The sequence below is a fragment of the Ictalurus furcatus genome, chromosome 4 (genome assembly GCF_023375685.1).
Source record: "Ictalurus furcatus strain D&B chromosome 4, Billie_1.0, whole genome shotgun sequence".
In the NCBI taxonomy this organism is placed as follows: domain Eukaryota; kingdom Metazoa; phylum Chordata; class Actinopteri; order Siluriformes; family Ictaluridae; genus Ictalurus; species Ictalurus furcatus.
Genome location: NC_071258.1, coordinates 19270790 through 19288657, shown reverse-complemented (window position 1 = coordinate 19288657; position 17868 = coordinate 19270790). Strand labels below are relative to the sequence as shown.

Here is a 17868-nt window from a genome sequence, read left to right as displayed (position 1 = left end):
ATAAACCTTTCCAATCATTAAGGTTTTAAGAGCAAGATATAGTAACTGGATTAAGATTTAACAGCATATCATCAGTTTTGTTCAAAACAACAGTGAATATACCAGATATCCTTGCATATTTTCTGATCGGCTTCAGGAAAAGTTCTTTTTTTTATTATTTTTTAAATTTTTTTTTTTAAATGTTCTGACTTTTGCTATTGTTTACAATTATTTGATCTCTATTTTGCCCCCATTTCGGCTCTACTGGACGTATGGGTTTGACATTGTTTCTTGTATTGGTGATTCTGTATTTGTCTATCTTTTTTTGTACCGTTGATCTCATATTTTCCACATTAAAATACAGATTCCTTTCTATCACTTGGCAACTGCTGTTTCCCTTAGCTCTTCCTGAGAAATGTGATAGTGATCCCTTTTATTGTCACAGGTTTTTTTGGTACAGTGTTTATACAGTGCTGTGAAAAAGTATCTGCCGGATTTCGTCTGCTTTTGTGTATATCATACTAAATTGTTTCAGAAATTAATACAAAATCTAAGATAAGACAAAGGTAACACGAGTAAACACAATACACAGTTTTTAAAATGATAATGTTATTTATTGAAACAAAAAAGTTCCAATACCAACTGGGTCTCTGTGTAAATGTATTTGCCCCCATTGGTACTAATTTCCCAAATCTATGAAACTGCATTCATAATGGGGTTCAGTTGGACTAGCTACAAGCAGGCCTGATCACTGCCAGCCCTGTTCAATCAAATCCACACTTAAATAGAACTTTCTAAACAGCATGAAGTTGGTTAAAAGGTCTTACCCATAACACACTATGCCAAAGTTTAATGAAACTCCAAAAATGATGAGGAAGAAGTTGATTGAAATACATCAGTCTGGGAAGGGTTTCAATAATAATGTGTTTTATTTATATAGCACCTTTTCCAAGCTCAAGGACACTTTATACTTCATATACATTTAACAGGACAAAGTACATAAATATACATTTCAACAGAAGTTATAATCTCAATTACAAAACAGGAAATAAAACATCAATCAGTAATAGACAGATAGTGTGCTGAGAAAAGATGTGTTTTAAGTGGAGTTTTAAAAATAGAAATAGAGGAGATTTCTCAGAGGCTCTGATGTAGAGAGTTTCACAGTTTAGGTGCAACTACACTGAAGGATCTCCCACCAAAAGTAGATAAACAAAATCTAGGGACAGACAACAATTTGGAATCCGAAGAACGAAGAGTGTGTACTGGTGTATATAGATGCAACAGATCACATATATAGTGCCCTTCAATAATATTGGCACCGTTGGTAAATATGAGCAAAGAAGGTTGTGAAAAATTGTCTTTATTGTTTATCCTTTTGATCTTTTGTTAAAAATTCACAAAAATGCTATGCTCTCATGAATATCAAACAATTGCAAACACAACACAGGTTTATCAAAAAAATCTTTGTTAAATATAGGTGTTAAACCATTATTGGTACCCCGATGCATTCATATGAGAAAAATATATTTGAAGTATACTCCCATTGATATTTTACATTTTCTTAGTATACCTGGGTGACTAGGAGCAGGAAATTGTTCAACTATGACTACCTGTTTCACAGGGGTATAAATAGGTAACACACAGGCCAAATTCCCTTTGTCATTCATAACAATGAGTTAGACCAAGGGATATAGCTGTGATGTGTAGCAAAAGGTTGTTGAGCTTCACAAAATGGGAAGTGGCTATAAGGAAATAGCACAAGCATTGACAATGCCCATTTCCACCATCAGGTCAATAATTAAGAAATTCCATAACTGGAAATGTTATGAATCAACCTGGAATTGGACACGTGTCTATATTGTCTCAACGCACTGTGAAGAGGATGGTTCGAGTGGCCAAAAAATCTCCAAGGATCACAGCTGGAGAATTGCTGAAGTTAGTTGTGTCTTGGGGTCAGAAAGTCTCCAAACCTACAATCTGAAGTCACCTACATCACCACAACTTGTTTGGAAGGGTTTCAAGAAAAAACCTCTACTCTCATCCAAAAACAAACTCATAGTTTAGTTTAGTTTGCCAGACACTACTGGAAACCAAAATAGAGCTTGTTGGCAATAAACATTAGAGGTGGTTTTGGCACACACAGAGAGATAGCCATATGGAAAACTACTCATGCCCACAGTTAAATATGGTGGTGGATCTTTAATATTTTGGGGCTGTTTTTCTGTCAGAGGACCTGGACATTTTGTTAGGATACAGGGCATCATGGACTCAAATATCAACAGATATTAAATGAAAACCTGATGGCCTCTGCCTGAAAGCTTAAAATGGGCCATAGTTGGATCTTCCAGCAGGACAATGATCCAAAACATACATCAAAATCAACACAAAAAATGGTTTACTGGCCACAAAATCAAGGTCCTGCCATGGTCATCCCAGTCTCCTGACTTGAAACCCAGAGAAAACCTGTGGGGTGAACTGATGAGGAGAGTCCACCAGTGTGGACCTCAAAATTTGAACGATCTGGAGAGATTCTGTATGGAGGAATGGTCTCAGATCCCTTGCCATGTATTCTCCAACCTCATCAGGCATTATAGGAGAAGACTCAGAGCTTTTTCAAAAATGGCACAGATGCGAGTGGCAGCTGGTCACAACAGTTCCTGCAGCTTTTAACTTTAACTTCTTTTTTTCACCTCTTTCCGACGTTCTATCGTTCTGGTTTTACACCAGACTTTTTATTTCACCTTATTGTCTATAGTCGTGCCTGACTTTGTCATTTTAAACATTTTTCTTGACGTATTTTTGGACCCACCAAGACTACTCGGACAATGCTTGTTTATTCAAGGGAGCAGCTTCTGATGTATCAGATTAGAGTGGCGACCTTGCCGACGGACATACAAGCGGAGCTACGGAGGCACAGGCGAGGGACGAGAGCAGGCGTGAAGGTTAGAGAGAAGCAGGAGAGAAAAGGAAGACTCAAACCTTGCCTTCCATCCTTTGTTATGGGGAATGTAAGATCACTGACCAACAAGTCAGACGAGATTGCAGCACTGACGAGTAGCCAGCGCGAGTACAGGGAGGCCAGTTTGTTGTGCTTCACGGAGACATGGCTAACAGGGAACATTCCTGAGTCTTTGGTCGAGCTAGCTGGCTTCACACTAGTGCGAGCTGACAGAGGAAAACAGAGCGGTAAGAATGGAGGAGGTATAGCTGTCTTTGTTGGTTTAATTTACACTTTTATACAAGCTGTACACTCACTACTTTACATTGTAGCAAAGTGTCATTTCTTCAGTGTTGTTACATGAAAAGATATAATCAAATATTTACAAAAATGTGAGGGGTGTACTCACTTTTGTGAGATACTGTGTATATATATATATATATATATATATATATATATATATATATATATATATATATGTATATAGAGTTTGTGCTTCTATACATATTTATACATCCTGTATATACTCTTTATATATCCCTGTATTTTTCTCCTTACTATCTCTTTTAAAACTTCTTTCTTTTCTTTTTTTCTTTGGCTGCTGCTGTGACACCCTAATTTCTCCATCTGGGGATTAATAAAGTATTATCTTATCTTATCTTTTATCGTAGCAAAGGGATGTAGCACAAAGTATTGACCAAAAGGGTGCCAATAATTGTTGCACACCTATATTTAACAAAGATATATTTTTTTGGAAAACCTGAGTTTTGTTTGCAATTGTTTGATATCCATGAGAGCGTATTTTTTGTGAATGTTTTGAACAAAAGGTTAAACAATAAAGACAATTTTTCACAGCCTTCTTTGCTCATATTTACCAAGGGTGCCAATATCAGTGGAGGGCACTGTATAACGAGGTGCCAGATCATTGAGAACTTGCTATGTCAGGAGAAGAATTTTAAACTTAATATGGCATGAGACAGGCAGCGAGTGAAGATTTAACGATGGGAGTAATGTGTGCAGAACGCTTGGTGTGAGTGATAACTCTAGCCGCATAGGTTTGGATGTATTGTAATGGTGCAATAATTTTAGCTGGTAGGCCAGTAAAGAGAGAGTTACAGTAGTTCACATGTTAGTGCACTAGTGCATGCACTAGTGATTCTGCATCCTTCAAACTGAGAATGGGGTGAAGTCGTGCAATGTGACATAGATGGAAGAAAGTAATTTTAGTGATGGTTCTAATGTATGGCTTCAAAAGTAAGAGATGGCTCTTACTGATTCCCATATTCTTGATGGTTTTAGAGGGTTTTGTCAGATTTACATCAATATTGAAACAAATGTCAATATTTCTTATAAGTGTTTGTGGCCCAGAAATCACGATCACAGTTTTGTCAGCAGTGAATATGAGGAAATTACTTTTAACCAAATTTTTACATCATTGATAGAGGAAGTTAATGAGCTGATGGCATGTGTTTCCTCAAAACATGCAGATGTATAAATCTGGGTGTCATCAGCATAGCAGTGATAACTGAGACCATGATGAGGGATGATCTGACCTAATGAGAGACTGTAAATTATGAACAGTAGTGAACCTAGCTCAGAACCCTGGGGGATACTCTGAGTGAGAGGAGCAGTAGGGGATTTGTTTTTCTTAACTGAAATGAAATATTGTCTGTTAGTGAGGTAGGAAGAAAACCACGATAGAGCAGTGCCAGTAATACCAATATCTGAAAGTCTGGAAAGGAGTGTTTTGTGGCATACACTGTCAAAAGCAGACCTCAGGTAAAGCAAGATAAGAATACTGAAAAATCCAGAGTCAGCAGAGAGGAGGAGATTATTAATAGCCGTCAAGAGAGCAGTTTCAGTGCTGTGGAATAGGCAAAAACCAGATTAAAAACGGTCACAGAGATTATTAGCTGCAAGATATGACTGCAAGTGGTAGGCTACAACTTTTTCCAGATGTTTAGACATTAAAGGCATGTTAGAAATAGGATGATAGTTGCAGAAGGAAGATGGATCTAAGTTGGGACCTTTAAGGACTGGTGTAACAGTCCTTAAAGGTCATAGCAATTTTAAGATCAGTTGGAACAATGGCAGATTCAAGAGATGTGTTTATCATTTATGAAATAGGTGCCAAAATGACTGACTCACAGTGTTTAAAAAGGGAGGTTGAGGCAGGGTCCAACTACAGGATGATGAGTTAGAATGTAAAATTAAATCACTGACTGGGAGTGGGAGTGGGAGTGAAGGTGGAGAAAGGGTGGACAGGGTGTTCAGACATTCGTGCAGAGGATCTTCAGAGATGGTTGATGTGAATGTTTTCAAAGCTATTTCAAAGGCTCTGGGACTCCAAAGAACCATAGTGAGAGCCATTATCTAAGAATGGTAAAACTCAGAATAGTAGTGAACTTTCCCAGAAGTGGCTGACCTTCCAAAATTCTTCCAAGAGCACAGCAATTACTCATCCAGGAAATCACAAAAGAGCCAAGGACCAAATGAAATGAACTACAGGCCTCTCTTGAATCAATAAAAGCCACTGTTCATGACTCCACTATCAGAAAGACACTAGGAAAAATGGTATCCATGGAAGAGTGGCGAGGTGAAAACCACTGCTAACCCAGAAGAATGTTAAGCCTTTTCTGAATTTTGCCAAAACACACCTTGCTGATCCTCAGAGCTTTTGGGAGAATGTTCTGTGAATTGATGAGTCAAAAGTGATTAAAAAAAGTGGGATGAGTCAAAAATTTGGAAAACATGGGTAACGTTACAGAATTCCACGAAACAAACATCATGCCTATGGTCAAACATGGTGGTGGAAGTGTGAGGGTGTGGGAATGCTTTGCTGCTCCAGGTCTTGGGCAACGTAAAATAATTAAGGGAAACATGAATTCTGCTCTCTACCAGAAAATCCTAAAGGAGGATATCCAGGCTTAAGTATGTAAGTTGAAACTCAAGTGCAAATGCATTATGCAGCAAGACAGTGATCCAAGCATTGGAGTAAATCCACCTCTGAATGACTCAAAAATGCAAACTTAAAGTTTTGGAGTGACCTACTCAAAGTACTAACTTGAACCAATTGAGATGCAGTGCCAGGACCTTGAATGAGCAGTTCATGCTTGAAAACCCTCCAATGTTGCTGAACTAAAGCAGTTCTGCAAAGAAAAGTGGACCAAAATTCCACCACAGCTCTGTGAAAGACTGATGTCCTGTTATCGGATGTGTTTGGTTGAAGTTATTGCTGCTAAAGGTGGCAGAACCAGATTTTAAGTTTAAGAGGGAAATTAGTTTTTTACATGAGTGAAAAAAATAGAAAAAAACTGTATTGTGTGTTTACTCAGGTTGCTTTTGTTTTATGCTGTATTTCATTTGATGATCTAAAGCGATTTAGTATGAGATATACACAAAAACAGAAGAAGTCTTGGAGTTCTGACTCACATTGCTTTTTTTATTTCAATTTTGGTGGGCAAGGCAATTGATTGGGCAGATGCTTTTTGGTGCAGAAGCAGGGAAGCAAGAATTTTGAACTGTTCTCAGGACTTTTTCTGACCACCCTCAAGAAGGGAGCTCAAATTTGGTGTTGTTACTTTGCTTTGTCAAGGCTCACACCCAATATAGCCAATATTAGTGGAGGGCACGGTATATATACTCAGCAACAAAATAAATGTCCTCTCACATTCAACTGCTTTTATTTTCAGCAAATCTCTTAACATTTGTAAATATTTAAATTTTTATAACATAAAAACATTCAACAACTGAGATAAAAACTGAATAAGTTTCACAATTTGATGAACAGAAATGGAATTATGAGTTCCTGAACAAAGGGGGGTGTGGAGGGGTAAATATCAAAAGTAACAGTCAATATCTGGTGTGGCCACCAGCTGCTTTAAGTACTACAGTGCATCTCATCCTCATGGACTGCGCCAGATTTGTCATTTCTTACTGTCAGATTTCTTCCACCAAGGCATTTGCAAGTTCTTGATCATGTCTGGGGGGACATGTAATTTTCCACTGCTGTTCTTCCTGTCTCCCTGTAGCACTGTCTTAGGCGTTTTACATTACAGACATTTCAGTGTATTGCTCTGGCCACATTGCAGTCCTCATGCCTCCCTGCAGCAGTGAATGTGCAAAAATTATGGTTATACATACATACAAACATACATACATACATACATACATACATACATACGTACATACATGCACACACAGTGGGGGAAATAAGTATTGAACGAATCAACATTTTCTTCAGTAAATTTATTTCCATTGAGGCTATTCACAGGAAATTTTCACCCGACATCAATATTAACTAAAGAAATCCAGAAATATAAAGAATTCACAACATTAAAGTCCATAAATATAATTATGTGTAATAAAGTGGAATGACACAGGAAAAAAGTATTGAACATGCTAAGAAAAAGCAGTTCTCCAGAGCAAGTTAAGGCAAGGAACCAGCTGAAATCCATAAGTAATTATACCTCATATCTGGGCAAATTACTATCAACTGGGTTAGTAAATTGAAGGTCTATAAAAGGGCTTTTCATTACTAAGGTGTCACACAAGAAACATCTCATGATGGGTAAAAGCAAAGAGCTCTCCCAAGACCTTTGCAACTTTATTGTATCAAAACATATTGATGGAATCGGATACAGACGTATTTCAAAACTTCTGAATCCTCCAGTATGCACCATTGGGGCCATTATCTGCAAGTGGAAGCAACATAACTCCATAATCACCCGAATAGTCAGAAGAGTAGCCCAAGAGCCAATGACCACTCAGAAAGATCTCCAGAAACACTTGGAGGCAGCAGGTGCCATCATCACAGAGGAAAACAATAGGCAATGCACTCCGCTGCTCACGCTAAACTGGCAAGACTCAATTACTAAAGAAAAGGCATGTCAAAGATCGTTTAAAGTTTGCTATAACTCATTTGGACAAGCCTATGAAATACTTGGAGAGTGTAGTCTGGTCAGACAAGAGCAAAATGAAACTTTATGGTTGTCAAACTACACACCATGTCTGGAGAAGAAATGGCATTGCATATCACCCTAAAAACACTATACCAGCAGTGAAGTTTGGAGGTGGAAGCATCATGGTGTGGGGCTGTTTTTCCTCACATGGTACTGGCAGATTTCATATAATTGAAAGAATGATGAATGGTACACTTTACCGGAAGATTCTTAAGAAGAATCTGCTGCCATCTACCAAGATGATGAAGATGAGATGTGGGTGGACCTTCCAGCAGGATAACAATCCAAAGCATACAGCAAAGGAAACTCTCAGTTGGTTTCAGAGATAAAAAGAAAAATCAAGGTGTCAGAATGGCCCAGTCAATCACCTGACTTGAATCCAATTGAACTAGATTTAAAGACAATATGTTTAGAATAATGGGCCAAAATCATACCTTAATACCGCGGTCGATTAATTTCTTCATACAAAAGCATCTTGAAGCTGTCATTACAAACAAAGGTTTCTCCACTAAGCATTAAACAAATTTCAGTTAGTGTATTCAATACGCTAACTTTTTTCCTGTGTCATTCCTCTTTATTACACATAACTTCATTTATGGACTTTAATGTTTGGATTTCTTGAGTTAATATCAAAGTCTGGTGAAAATTTTATGTGAATAGCCTAATTGGAAATATATTTACCGAAAAAAATATTGACATGTTGTGATATTGTACTGTGGGGAGCACGGAAGCAGAAGCGGGTGGCAGGATCAGTACGTAAGTCCAAGGGTGTTCAAAGTTCGTGGTCAAAAGGCGGGCAGAGGTCAGGCGATCGGGCAAACAAAACAATAGGGGGCAAAGCAAAATGCGTGGTCGGGAACGTGAGCAAAGGTCAAGGAAACTAAGCGAACAAACACTAGAAACAACGGCTTGGAATATCGACGGAGAACAAGTCTACTGAACGTATACGTCACAAAGTGAGATGCGTTCAAGGTCTCGAAATAGCTGTGGTGCGAGAGTGACGTCAGTGGCTGCAGGTGTGTGTGATTAGAACTCCGGGGAAGGTGAGCGCATGCGTGTGTGGGGGGTGTGTGTTGCTTCTTGGGAAACTGAGTCGTAGCTGGACTGGGATATGACAGAACCCCCCCCAAAGGGCTCACTCCGGGAGCAGAGTTCTTTCTGGGTCTCCCCCTGGGTTGTGGACCCGGAAGATCAGGGTGAGTGGCATGGAAGTCCTTACTGAGGTGCGGATCCAATATGTCTTGTTTTGGAATCCAGCACTGTTCTTCTGGTCCGTAGCCCTCCCACTCAACTAAATATTCAAGCCTGCCTCTCGTGCGCCTTGAGTTGATGATATTCTTGATTAAGTAAGTTGATTGTCCATCAATCTCCAGTGGAACTGGCAGGGTTTCGGAGGGCACTTCAGTGGCTAGAGGTCCGTGGTAGTTCCAGACGGTAGGTAACCTCATTGATTTGTTTAAGGATCTTGAAGGGCCCAGTGTATCTCGGGGTGAGTTTCTTGCAGCCATGTGGTTGTCTTAGGTCTTTGGTGGATAACCATACTCTATCACCGGGTTGGTAACAGGGATACTCCCTGCGGTGGCGATCAGCTTTGCGTTTGTATGTGTGTGCGGTCCGTCTCAGGCGCTGGTGTGTGTCTGCCCAGACTTGCTCACTACGTTGGAACCACTGGTCTACTGCAGGTGCTTCCGTGGGAGTCGCATTCCAAGGAAACAGTGGAGGTTGGTGTCCAAGTACGCACTGGAATGGGGTGAGATTTGTGGCAGAGTGTTGGAGAAAATTTTTGGCGTATTCGGCCCATGGCAGAAATTTGCTCCAATCTTCGGGGTTAGAGGCACAGAAAGTTCGGAGGAATCGGCCTAATTCTTGGTTGACCCGTTCCACTTGGCCATTAGCTTGTGAATGATAACCTGATGTGAGATTTACTGTGATTCCCATCTTTTCCATAAAACTAGACCATACCCTGGAGGTGAATTGAGGGCACCTATCACAGACTACCTCCTCCGGAATGCCGGAATACCTGAAGACATGTTGAAATAGTAGCTCGGCTGTCATAAAGGCAGTGGGCATGGCGTGTAGTGGAATGAAGCGCACTGACATTGAGAATCGGTCCACCGTGACCAGAATGGTTGTGTTTCCTTGGGACTTGGGCAGATCGGTTACAAAATCCACAGATATATGTGACCATGGGCGTTCTGGTAAGGGTAAGGGCTTGAGCTTGCCAGCAGGAAGTGTCCGTGGTACCTTACTTTGTGTACACGATGAACAGGATGCCACCACTCTGTGTACTTCCCTTTCCATATTAGGCCACCAGTATTTCTCCCGTAGCAGATGGTATGTGCGTTGTGCCCCTGGGTGACCTGTACCAACTACCGTGTGGGCCCAGATAATGAGTTCCTGTCGGTAATGTTCAGGCACGAATAGTCTTCCTGACAGACATGTTTCTGGAACTTGTGACTGGGGAATGTTCTCTAATTCTTGATCAAGTTCCCACTCTAAGGCACTGATGATACATGAGGGGGGAATGATGTAATCCTCGTGGTCCTTCACAACTTCTGTGTGGTCCAGACGAGACAGGGCATCGGCTTTAGTGTTCTTGGATCCTGGTCGGTATGACAGGGTGAACTGGAACCTGGTAAAAAACAGTGACCACCGGGCTTGACGGGGTGACAGCCTTTTTGCAGTGCGTAAATATTCCAAGTTCTTGTGATCTGTGAATATGACGAAGGGGTGTGTAGCTCCTTCCAACCAGTGCCGCCATTCCTCCAGGGCTAACTTAACGGCCAAGAGTTCTCGATTGCCCACATCATAGTTTCTTTCGGCAGGTGAGAGTTTTTGTGAAAAGAAAGCCACTGGATGGAGCTTTGGCCTTTCTCCGAAACGTTGCAAGAGAACTGCTCCTACACCTGTCTCAGATGCATCGACCTCTACTACGAATGGTCTAGATGGGTGTGGGTGCTTGATAATGGGGGCGGTTGTAAAGGCCTTCTTGAGTTGATCAAGTGCTGCTTGGGCAGCTGGGCTCCATGGCAGGTGTTTTGGCTTTCCTTTTAACAAGGATGTCAATGGATTAGCTATGGAACTGAAATTCCGGATGAAACGTTTGTAAAAATTTGCAAAACCCAGAAACCTCTGTAGCTCCTTCACCGTTGTGGGTGTAGGCCAGTTCACCACTGCTTTGACTTTTTCGTGATCCATGGTAACTCCTTCAGGGCTAATGATGTATCCCAGAAATGAAATAGTGTCCTTATGGAATTCACACTTTTCAGCTTTGACGTACAACTGGTGTTGGAGTAATCGTTGCAGGACCTGACGGACGTGTTGAATGTGTTCTTCCTTGGAATTGGAGTAGATCAAGATATCATCAATGTATGTTATTACATTACGTCCCAGCATGTCCCTTAAGACGTCGTTGATGAGACACTGGAAGACAGAGGGAGCGTTAGAAATCCCATATGGCATGACCAGGTATTCATAGTGCCCGGATGTGGTGCTAAACCCCGTTTTCCACTTGTCCCCCTCTCTGATCCGGATTAAGTTGTAAGCACTGCGTACATCCAACTTGGTGAAGATGGTAGCAGTGCGCAGCTGTTCTAGAGTGATGGATACTAACGGCAGTGGATAGCGATATTTGACGCAGCATTGGTTTAAGCCCCGATAGTCTATGCATGGTCATAACCCTCCTCCCTTTTTCTCCACAAAGAAAAATCCGGCAGATGCTGGGGATGTAGAGGGTCGTATGTAACCCTGGAGTAATGCCTCTTGAATGTATTCCCCCATAGCTCTCTGCTCAGTCTGCGTTAGTGGGTAAACTCTTCCTCAGGGTGGTGTAGTGCCTGGAAGCAGATCGATGGTGCAGTCGTAGGGCCGATGAGGTGGTAATCCACTAGCCTTTTCTTTACTAAACGCTTCGCTGAGGTCCTGGTATTCAATGGGAATATGGACGGTGGTAATATTGGTAGGGCTCTCTATGGACGTGGTTGCTAACATGATCACAGGTGTCTGAAGACAATGTTTGATGCAATGAGGGGACCAGTGCATGATCTTCCTTTGAGTACAAGAAATACTTGGGTTATGGTGTTCTAGCCAGGGCAGGCCTAGGACCACTGGATGTCGGGCAGACACAGTGACGTGGAAAATCATACTCTCCTGATGGAGTGCACTGGTACGGAGGTTGACTGGTTCAGTGTAGTGTGTAATGAACCCCCTCCCAATGGGGGTTCCATCAATAGCTTGAATCCGGCGTGGTGTGATTAGTGGGCGGACGGGGATGTTGTGCTGCTGTATGGTGGTTTGGTCGATGAAATTCCCCGCCGCTCCTGAGTCAATCAGCGCTTCTAAAATACAAGACAACCCTGAGTACTCTAATATGACCGGCATTAAAAATGCAGATTGAAACGAGCTCTGGGCTGCTGAACCCAAACTCACCCCTGGCTGATGCTGCTTAGCGGCTGCGTTCTCTCCTGAGGTATGGCGTCGCTTGAGAGGGCATTGTTGAATGAAGTGCCTTTCCTCGCCACAGTAAAAACAGCGATGTTCGCGGCGTTGTCGATCTCTCCTCCATGCTAACCCGTGTCCGACCCAGCTGCATGGGTTCAACGGGAGGACCTTGCACTGCCACATCCACCTCGCTGTGTACGGGGTGGCGGCTTTGTAGCAGACGGTCAAGGCTAATCGCCAGGCTAATAAGTGAGTCGAGTGTTAGTTGGTCATCTTGACATGCTAGTTCGGTCACGATGTCAGGATTTAATCCCTGGCGAAACATAGTTTTGAGGGCGGGTTGGTTCCATCCGCTCCTCGCTGCTGCAGTGCAAAACTCGAGAGCATAATCCGCCACGCAGCGTGATCCTTGTTTCAGGGTTAATAATTCCTCCCCAGTCTCCCTGTTGTCTGGAGAGTGATCAAAGACAGTCCGGAATCGCTCCTTCAGTTGATCATACGTGGTTATGGTGCTATCTCCCTGCTCCCACTCTGCTGTGGCCCAGAGCAGAGCTCTCCCGGTCAAAAGTTCCATAAAATGGATGATCTTCCGACTCTCCGTCATGTCGGGGTAGGTAGAAAAGAACAGGGAGCATTGTAGGAGGAAACCCCGGAAGCGTGCCGGATCCCCGTCATATTTCTCTGGCGCCGGTGTGGGAGGTAAACGCGTAGATGCCGCTGTAGCAAACGGCGTGGCTTGATTTAGCCTAGCTACCTGCTCAGTCAGGTTGGCTAGCTGTTGGTCATGGTCGCTGATAAGCCGGCCGTGGCCGTTGATGGCTTGCCGCCAACGTGAATAACCCACTACTTCCATAGGAAGGCGAAGTATTCTGTCACGTACCGTGGGGAGCACGGAAGCAGAAGCGGGCGGCAGGATCAGTACGTAAGTCCAAGCATGTTCAAAGTTCGTGGTTGTAAGGCGGGCAGAGGTCAGGCTATCGGGCGAACAAAACAATAGGGGGCAAAGCAGAATGCATGGTCGGGAACGTGAGCAAAGGTCAAGGAAACTAAGCGAACAAACACTAGAAACAACGGCTTGGAATATCGACAGAGAACAAGTCTACTGAACGTATACTTCGCAAAGTGAGATGCGTTCAAGGTCTCTAAATAGCTGTGGTGCGAGAGTGACGTGAGTGGCTGCAGGTGTGTGTGATTAGAACTCCGGGGAAGGTGAGCGCATGCGTCTGTGGGGGGTGTGTGTTGCTTCTTGGGAAACTGAGTCGTGGCTGGACTGGGATATGACACATGTTCAATACTTATTTCCTCCACTGTATACCACTTACATCTGTTCTGCAGCAATGGAAGTAAAATTAAGCTTGAAAGTTGATGCTAAAAATTCCTACACGTGTCACAATTTTTGTTGATTACTTACAAACTCTCTGTCTGTATAATAGCAGTGTTAGAACAGACTGTGTTACTACACCATCTTAAGCATTATTTGGACAGTATTGTATTGCAGGAAGTAGTATATTGCTCTCATAATGGCGAGAAAAAGCCAACTAACCAAGGAAGACAGACCATTATATCCCTTAAAACTGTAGGTCTTTCCTTTAGAGAAATTGCAAAGAAAGCCAAGGTGTCAGTGAGTACAGTTTCCTACACCATCAAAAGGCACTTGGAAACTGGAGGAAACTTTGACAGGAAGAGGTCTGGCAGACCCAAAGCCACAGTAGAATCAGAAGACAAGTTTCTGAGAGTCAACAGCTTGCATGAGAGGAAGCACACAGGACAACACCTTCAAGCACAGCTTAACACTGGTTTAAGCAAGCAAGTCTCAGTTTCAGTTGTGAAGTGAAGACTATGAGCTGCAGGTTTGACAGGTCATGTGGCAGTAAGAAAGCCACTGCTAAGATGGCAAAATAAGAAAAAGAGGCTTGCCTGGGCCATGAAGCACTGCCAGTGGACTACTGAAGACTGGAAGAAGGTTTTATGGACCAATTAAATCTTCAGTTCATCATGCAGGATTATTGTATGCTGTTGAGTCAGCAAAAGGATGGTTCCTCGGTGTGTGACACCAACTGTCAAACATGGAGGAGGAAGCGTGATTGTCTGGGGCTTTTTTGCTCGATTCAAAGCTGGTGACTTGCACAGAGTGAGTGGCACCCTGAACCAAAACGGCTACCACAGCATTTTGCAGTGCCATGCAGTACCCTCTGTTATATGCCTATTTGGTCAGGGGTTCATCCTATAGGAAGATAATGACCCAAAACATACCTCCAGGTTATGTCAGAACCACCTTAAAAGAAAACAAAAGATGGTAAGCTTCATATCATGGAATGGCCAGCACAGTCTCCAGACTTAAATCCCATCAAGCTGCTTTGGGATGAACTGAACAGAAGGGTGAAAGCAAAGCAACAGTATTTGGAAGAACTTTCTGAACAATGTTTGATTTCCAGTGTAGAAAGAATGCCATGAGTGTGTTCAGCTATTATATCTGCAAAAGGTGGTTACTTTGATGAGAAAAAAATAGAAAAATTGAGGTGTTCTAAAACTTTTGACTGGTAATTTGTGTGTGTGTGTGTATATATATATATATATATATATATATATATATATATATATATATATATATGTATATGTGTGTGTGTGTGTGTATATATATATATATTCTAGTGCCCTCCACTAAAACTTTTAATTGGCCCATCATCTTCTGAGAAAAATTGCTAAAAATGTATCCTTACTTGATCTAGCATTTTCATGTGCTATTTGATTTTTTTGTAAATAAAATTAACTTACTTCTGTTAACAAAGGTTCTGTCATGTTAGTAAAATCTGCTACCTACTGTACATATTCATCATAAAAAGTCTTAATATGCATACTGCAAAAAAAATAAAATAAAAAATGGCACATTAGCCAGTGAAAAGATTTTGAAAATAGTCAAATGTATCTATTACAAGATGGTTTAAACTTATTTCTAGACATTTTGAATAAATTCTAGCTTTAAATCTTCTTATTCCATTGGCAGATAATTTTGCTTCTTTCTAGAAGCAAATGCTTAAAATTTGAAAAAAAAAAAATATATGGCAAAAGAGAAAATCAATTTCAAGATTGAAATTAGTAAAAAAATATCTCGAAATAGGTTTAATAATGTTATGGTTGGGTTATTGTAATCTTACAATAGGAAATACTAAATAAATTTGATTTGATATTCAAGATATTTTCACTTATAAGATGTAATTTTTGCAGTGCATGACCTGCAATTGCATATTGGAATCTGAAATTTATGTAGTGCAGTAGCATAGCATAGTTGGGTTTCTTTAAAAATGCATCAAAGCAACTAAACTGTCAATTTTTGTTTACATTGCATACTCAATGAATTTCCCAAATATGGAATAATAAAAATGTCTTTTATAAACTGTAGTATTGTAATAGATACAACTCTCTGTAATAGATAGTTTATTGTATCTACAGGTGTTAAAATCATAGGCCTCACAATTTTCAAGTGCATTGTGGAATGCTGTCATTTAAACAATGTCATGATTTGGATGACATATTTTCATCATTCTTATATCATGATGTGAATGTGCTAAATGTATACTTATTTTAAGAATCATGCACGATGAAGTAAGTGAAACAGAGAACATCAGGAAGAACCTGGCCATTGAGCGTATGATCGTGGAGGGCTGTGAGATTCTCCTGGATACTAGCCAGACTTTTGTCAGACAAGGTAAATCTACCCCTACCCCAAATACACATACATGAACAGAACTCTGGAAAGGGACCTCCAATGACAGATAACAGCTTCACAACTGCATGCAGATTCTTCTATAGTCTTGTCACCCACATTGTCACAAACCTCCCCTTCTCAGGAGAACAATGTACTGGAAGGACAGACAGAGCAACATTCTCATTTTTTAAAAACATAATCACATCTTTACAGGTCAATCAGCTGAGAAGCCTGGTCTTGGACAAGTCACATATTAGCCAGAGAAAACCCACATTCTGACAAAAAAGGAAATTATGTTGAAATTAATGTGTACTGTGCTATCCTATTGCTTTCAAAACTGTAATATGAAGGGCCTATGTTTTATTTTTTACATTTTTATCTGATACCAGCTAAAAATAAAAATTGGAAAATAATTTTATCCTTCTTTCCATTGCACCATCCTACACTGCTCAATTCCAAGGATCACTTATCCAGGTGCCCATGAGTGAGAAAGGGAAGATCACCCGTGGCCGTTTGGGCTCCTTGTCTCTGAAGAAAGAGGGTGAGAGACAGTGTTTTCTTTTCTCTAAACACCTCATCATCTGTACAAGAGGCTCTGGGGGGAAGCTGCACCTTACCAAGGTAAGATCTAATTTTACTTGGATCAAACCTTCCAAGAGATAGAACTTCTCCAAACACAGCTTTTTGACTAATTTCAGTGAAAATACTCTCCACTGCAAAAATATAGATAAGGAATAAATGAAAAGCTTTCTAATATTTATGATTATGAGGTTATTGTATAACAAATTATAAAATTGTAATGCTTATTTCTATACTAAATAATTTCAAATTTAGGCTTGTTCTATTCTTTCTAGAAATAAATGCTTGAAATTAGCCAAATTATCTGCCAATACCAATGAGACTTGAAATGAGTAAACATATCTAGAAATAGGTTTAATAATTTTATGTTGTTAAAAAAAGGGTAATAAACAGAAGTATTACATGAATTTGCCTACATTCATGATAATTTTATTCACCAAGATATTTTTCCACTGTAGCTCGTCTTTCTTCCTCTGAGATTCATATAGTCAGGCTGTATTTGTGTGTGAAGTGGAGCATAAAACCAGTTTTATCCCAGGGTCATTCCATCTCAAGGGGTCCAATAATTGCAAAGTTTGTTGCTTGACCGTTTAAAATTTTTCAAATTTTTTTTGGAGTGCTTACCACTGGCATTGGTGATTATATATTATTGGCATTGCAAAACCACCTTTTTTTTCTTTTAAAATTTTACTTGGTTTAACTATGATGACCATCTTTGTGTCATGCCACACAACAAATTTTGGTTATAAATCTGTTTACAGAAACCTTAATATCTCGGGTCAGGATGGGCCTAGCTCCTTGTAACTGATCTCTAGAGCTCATTACAAGGTACATCAACATATATAAATGTTTTGCACATTCTTGTTTTTAAGGCCCGACACTACTATTGTTATTCGGCATACTTATTATTATTATAATAATTAGTGGTGCTTGAAAAGCACTTCTATTGTTCTTGTGCATACTTACTAGTGGTGCTTGAAAAGCACTACCATTGTTATTCGGCATACTTATTATTATTATAATTAGTGGTGCTTGAAAAGCACTACTATTGTTATTCTGCATACTTTTTATTATTATTATAATTATAATTAGTGGTGCTTGAAAAGCACTACCATTGTTCTTGTGCATACTTATTAGTGGTGGTTGAAAAGCACTACTATTTCTCTTGCATACTTATTATTATTATTATTATAATTAGTGGTGCTTGAAAAGCACTACTATTGTTCTCTTGTATACTTATTAGTGGTGCTTGAAAAGCACTA

At 40.5% G+C, this 17868-nt stretch overlaps 1 protein-coding gene across 3 annotated transcripts in view; it reads left to right on the top strand.

Moving 5' to 3' along the window:
• Positions 1-17868, top strand: part of rasgrf1 (Ras protein specific guanine nucleotide releasing factor 1) — a 415815-nt gene that overhangs the window by 239394 nt on the left and 158553 nt on the right. For all 3 annotated transcript variants that reach the window (XM_053623247.1, XM_053623248.1, XM_053623249.1), the window contains exons 9-10: positions 15909-16027; positions 16488-16648. In XM_053623247.1, the coding sequence (XP_053479222.1) occupies positions 15909-16027; positions 16488-16648 (280 nt within the window). The remainder of the gene's footprint in view (positions 1-15908; positions 16028-16487; positions 16649-17868) is intronic.